We start from the raw sequence: 6015 nt of genomic DNA on the forward strand, positions 1-6015 counted from the left end.
GACCCGGGCAGCGGGCAGCATGGCGAACCACGAGGCATCCAAGACCCATCTCCTACTAGCCCTCGAGTGCCTCGAGCCTACCGTGTTTGACTGGTGCACTGCAGTGTGCAACAATATGAAGAGGCAATTGAGTAACTGCCGTCGCGGAGAGACGAAGCAGTTCGGGTATGGATCGATCCTGGTCCCGCTCATCCTGGAGCGAGTACCAGCCATGCGACTGCAGTCTATGGCTGTGGATGCCCCCAGAGATCCTCGAGAGACGAGGGCCTCACGATGGGCTCGGATTATGCCACGTGGGGGTGGCGGCCGACCACATAGCTGGGGGGTATATTTCAGAGACTGGTTGGACCAACAGGAGATCTTCGTACAGGATTGGCCATATGCGGGGATGGATTTCCGCAATGATCCTGACTTGGTGCTGCCTCCGGGTGAACAGTGGGATGATGCAGGTATGACACTTTTTTGTCTTTTGAGTTTTGTATTTTTTTTTATTTATTTTTTATTTTTTTTTTTTTTATGTACATGTCCTAATAAATGTCTTGTCATGCAGATGTGGGGCCTACTAGACCGATTGGCCTGGCTGCCACGGCACGGAGAGAGGGCCCGGGAGCCGGAGCTTTGGCCTTAGCCCCTCCAGGGGCCAACACACCAGAGATTGTGGCTCGCAACCTTGAGGGGTTGCTGGAGGGGGTGCCGGACTTCCAGGGGGTTGAGGAGGTTCCTGTGGAGCATCAGATCCACACAGTGGGTGTGGAACCCAGAGTGCACCGCCTTCTGAGGCGGGTGGCACGAGCGGCTGTGTACTACAGAGAGCACCATCCAGCCGATTAGTCACCTAGGTTTTATTTCCACTGTTTATTTTGAGACATTATGACTCAGATGTATTGAGATTTTGGGACACGTACTTCTATTTTTGAGCGCCTCAGTGCGCCACACGATATATATATATATACATACCGGTTTTTGGATGAGTCGTTGTTACATGTGATGATGTGTTATCTTGTGTTATGCGTTTGTTCAGTACAATTTGTGATCTTATGTATGAATTTGCACGACACTCGACTCATGGATTTTATATGTTTAATGCAAGCTTAAAAACACACGTGCAAACTATGCTTGGAATGATTTATTTACATATGCTTATGGTCTTACTATGCTGTTCTTTCCTTCCTTGTATGATGTTTATCTGTTTCGCAAATGTCTATCTAATACACGATTTGCCAATGCATCAGTCAACGTATTTAATCGTCTCGGAATATGCTGATAAGTAATGTAATCGAAATTCCGTTCTAACAATCTCACACGTAGGTATAACCTTAATATGCGCTGGTCTCTGACGGAATATCGCCTGTTTAGTTGATGGACAATCAGCTGGGAGTCCAGGTTCACCACTAGCTCTCGGATGCCGAGGTCAACTGCTTCGGCAAGTAATTCTATTACAGCACTGTACTCGGCAACGTTGTTAGTGGTACGACCTAGGCACACACCCTGCAGGTTTATCAACTCCCCGTGAGGATCGTAGATCACCCACGCTGCCGAAGACAAATTACAAGTACTACGGCAGGCACCATCAGCGAAACCAACATAAGGAGTACGAGACATCTGCGCAGGAAAGAGAAAGCATAATAAGGGGCAAAAACACGCCTTCACACCAAAGCAAAAGAAACTCATGCAGTAAAAACTCAAAAACACACGTATATACAAAGTGACTGTGAGCAGCTATGCATAGTACTTCTTCAGATACAACCCATTTCGGGGCTTGTCAAGAGGATTTCCTTCATAATCAATCAACTCATAAGCGCCCTTTTGTAAAACACGTTTCACGATGTAGGGACCTAACCACATGGATTCGAGTTTTCCTGCCCCCAGCTTATCCTTAGCTTGATCGTAGAGCAGTACTAAATCTCCCTCAACAAAGGAATGAGGGTGAATATTTTGATCGAAGTGAGCTTTGACTCTCTTCTTTTGCGCTTCGATAGCCAGAGAGGCCAAACGACGAGTCTCGTCTAACCGTTCTAGGTAAAGAAGCCGTTCCTCCACCGGAGTGGTGTTGGGAAGCAACTCGACAGCTAATTTTAATGAAGGAATTTCACATTCGACGGGAAGGGTAGCCTCCAGTCCATAGACCAGTTGAAACGGGGTGAAACCGGTGGCATCCTTCACAGAAGTCCGGTAGGCCCACAAGGCTGGGAAAAGCATTAGATGCCAGTTCGACTTGTGTGTATTGACGGTGCGTTGAAGCATGGTGATCAAAACTTTGTTCACAGCTTCAACTTGACCGTTAGATTGAGGATAGTACGGTGACGAACTATCTTGACGCAAGCCTAACTGGCTCGTTAACTCTGTCATCATATGATTTCGGAAATGCTTTCCATGATCTGTAACAATAGCCTGAGGGACTCCGAAGCGAGTGATGATATGATTGAATAAAAACTGCGCCGCTGTGTGACCGTCTTCGTTTAATGTAGGCATCGCTTCGGCCCACTTGGTGAAATAATCCACGGCAACGATAATGTACCCATGCCCCCCGGCCGAACGAGGGTTACAGGACGTATAATCGATGCCCCATTTGGCAAATGGACCTACGGTTACAACAGGGTGCAGTGGTGCAACAGGTGCACGCATCTTCCGGTGGTAAACCTGGCATTCATGGCATGCGCGTACAGCAAGGATGCAATCCTTGAATATAGAAGGCCAGAAATAACCAGCGCGGAGGATCTTTTGAGCGGTAGCGTATCCGGACATGTGGCCGCCACAAGTGCCGGAGTGGCAGTCATTCATGACTCGCTCAGCTTCCTCGAGAGTTAAGCATCGGCGAAGAATAGAATCGACACCGAGGCGGTACAGGGTGTCGCCTAAAATGCGATACGGTTGAGCCTGATGACGTATCCGTCGTCGGTCTTCCTTTGATGTATTGGGACGAAATGAAGACGTTTGTAAATATACAATGATGTCCCCGTACCATGGGTCGAGAGTGCTGATGAGAAAGAGCGTTTCATCCGGAATTTGCTCCTCTGAATGAGATGGTGCAGATTGAGATGGTAAGGAACAGAGCAGTTCAGCAAAGACCAGTGATTTCTTAGACTTGGCGGCAGTAAATTCCAAGTCGAACTCTTGGAGGATTACGATCCACTTCGAGTATTTGCCCCCCAGCAACTGACGTGATAAAATATAGGTCATGGGGTTGCAGTCAGAGATCACGGTCGTTGTGCGCAACAGGATGTAATGACGGAAACGTTGGACGGCACATACAGCGGCCAATGCCAACTTTTCGACATATGCATAGCGAGTCTCCGTATCAAGGAGGTTGCGACTAAGATAGTATACAACGTGCTCCGAGCCATCGTCATCGTCTTGCACTAAAACCATGCCGATGGTGGTATCGGCAGCGGCCAGATAAAGGGTGTAGTCACGGTGGTAATTTGGAGGTCTTAGGAGCGGAGCTGAGACCAGAAGGTCTTTAAGACGCTCAAAAGATTGCTGAGCGATAGCGTCCCAATGAAAGGGCGTGTCTCGCTTTAGTAATCGCGTGAAACCCTTGGCCACCTCGGCATAATTTGGGATGAATCGTCTGAGAAAATTGGTTTTTCCCTGCAAGCTTTGTAATTGCTGTAGAGTGGCAGGGGGAGGAAGATTCACAATGGCCTCGACTTTAAGGGGATCCAAACGGATGCCCTCTCGGGAGACGATAAACCCGAGTAGTCGGCCAGATTCCACGCAGAAGACACACTTATGCGGATTGAGTCGAATACGGTAGTGTCGACAGCGAAGGAAGATTTCGCGTAAATGAGATGGATGGTCTTGACGTTTAGCTGAATGAGCGGGTAGGTCATCCAGGTAAGGCTGTACGATGTTTCGGATATCATGAAAAGCATACGACATCGCACGCTGGAAAGTGGCGCCGGCATTTTTAAGACCGAAAGGTAGCTTCTTGTAAGCGAAGGTGCCCCAAGGACAAATGAAAGCAGTCTTGTGCTGGTCTGCGGGGGCTATGTTGATCTGGTTGTAACCAGAAAAGCCGTCCATGAACGAATAAATTTCGCTTCCTGCGCAATCATCGATAAGCTGATCAATAAAAGGCGTAGGAAAGTTATCTTTTGGACAGGCGCGATTGATATCGCGATAGTCAACACAAACCCGAATAGTGCCCTGTTTTTTATTGACAGGAACTATATTAGATACCCATTCCGTGAGGGGAATGGCATAAATGAAACCAGCTCGAAAAAGCTTTTCAACTTCGGCCTTGATGGCTGCAGCCTTTCGAGGGTGCACCGGGCGTAAACGCTGACGAACAGGCTTAGCCCCAGGATAGGTAGGGATTTCGTGCTCCACGATACTGGGGTCAATGCCGGGCATTTCTTCGTAAGACCATGCGAAAACATCACGAAATTCACGAAATAGATCTGTGTAGATTTGAATTTCCTCAGGAGTACATGTGACTCCAATATGAATATTTTCGACAACCCCTGTTTTGACAGAGATGTCGATAGCCAAAGTCTGCGTAATGTTACCCATGTTCCCTTCCGAAGACACTTGATATAACTGGATAGGTGTTTGGAGAGGGATATGTGGGAGACATGAAGCAAACTTTCCGAGACACGTGGCCATTTCCGAATGAGGAGGGAGGAACGAAGAGCGATGGTGGTGATCTAACCAAGGGAGCTCTTCGGGAGACATAGTCTCGATAATAGCCTCGTCGGATGGGAATGATTCCTTCAGGGGGTCCGAGGTGGCCTTCTCTCCCAACCAGGGGAAGGTTTGAGGTGAATCGGGAACGCTGCCTGGAATAGCAGGTCCGGAGGTTGAAGCCGATGCAGCAACTATTTCGATGTAGTTGAGCTCGGCTGGGCTCAACGGCATCATCTCGCCCCAGGAGTCTTCTTGATTCACGGGAGGGAGAACCCATGGATCAGAATGCGTCGTGATCATGTTAACGGAGGCGAGATTTGGAGGTGGGAGGGGAAAGACTCCCATCAAGGAGGGATCTTTAAATAATCCGGCACCCACACTCTCGAGCGATTTGAAGGTATGCTCCACGAATGGTACATTCCCTTCAGAAGAGGAAGCAAAAAAGGACAGCTGGTCCACCGTGACAATTTTTCCTTGATGGGGAAAACGAACGACACGGAATAAGGAGGAAGCCACGGCTTGCATGGCATAAGTCCAGCTTCGTCCTAGAAGGAGGTTGTAAGTGAGGTTAGCGTCAACGACTTCAACCTCGACTTCTACAGTTTTCCCTTCTAAAGAGATAGGTAAACGCGGGAGGATACCAAGTGGACGAGATTCTCTTCCATCGAACGCCTCTAGGGTGGTGGGAGACTGGCTCAGAGCAGGCGAACCAATAGCCTTCCAACAAGCAACCGACATGATGCAGGTTGAGGCTCCTTCATCAATGACAGTACGGTGAATCGTCTTGCCTTTGATGAGAACTTGTATAAGGAAGGCCACCTGATGAGGTAATCTCTGCGTGAAACCTTCGAGGTCGAAAGAAATGAGATCCGAATCTGCCGGGTCGATGCCACCAATTGCTGATAGCAGGGACTTCCTCTGGGAGGGGTAGCTCTGGAGGACTTCTAATGCGGACATAGCAGAGGGAGCCTGAGCTAAGTCCTCGACAATGCTATAATGCTGAGCGGCACGAGCATTGGGGTTATAAGATGACTTCCTGAGTACACCTTTGGGAGGGGGTCGGGGGATCGTCTCGGTGCTGGGCCGTTCAATGTGAAGAGGGCCAGAACTAGACGCGGGAGCGCTGGAGGGGACCTCCGGCTCCTTCCCGGCTGAAGATGGATATTCTTTCGTTCAAGTCGTGACGTGGACGGGGATGGTTCCTGCCATGAATACTTGAGAACCGAACGAGGAAGAGGATTGAGAAGGGTCTGCCACCTGATGCGTCTGCTGGGATGGGAAAGGCTCTTTAAGCACGGCGGGGGACCCTGAAGCACCTTTTAAAAGCCGACTAACCTCGGACCGCCTGGGGCAGTCCTTGGTGTAGTGATCCTCCTCGCAAATGAG

General features: G+C 49.2%; 1 protein-coding gene across 1 annotated transcript; it reads left to right on the forward strand.

Annotated features, from left to right (window-relative positions):
• Positions 1 to 359: 359 nt before the first annotated feature.
• LOC149257182 (uncharacterized) lies at positions 360 to 891 on the forward strand. The gene is made up of 2 exons (XM_089369335.1): positions 360 to 449; positions 551 to 891. Exons 1-2 carry the CDS (start codon positions 389 to 391, stop codon positions 829 to 831), a joined length of 342 nt encoding a protein of 113 aa, XP_089225461.1. The 5' UTR covers positions 360 to 388; the 3' UTR covers positions 832 to 891.
• The last annotated feature ends 5124 nt before the right edge of the window (positions 892 to 6015 follow it).

Source organism: Pinus tabuliformis, chromosome 6 (genome assembly GCF_031772625.1).
Source record: "Pinus tabuliformis cultivar Carrire ecotype Pingquan chromosome 6, CPIR1, whole genome shotgun sequence".
Lineage (NCBI taxonomy): Eukaryota > Viridiplantae > Streptophyta > Pinopsida > Pinales > Pinaceae > Pinus > Pinus tabuliformis.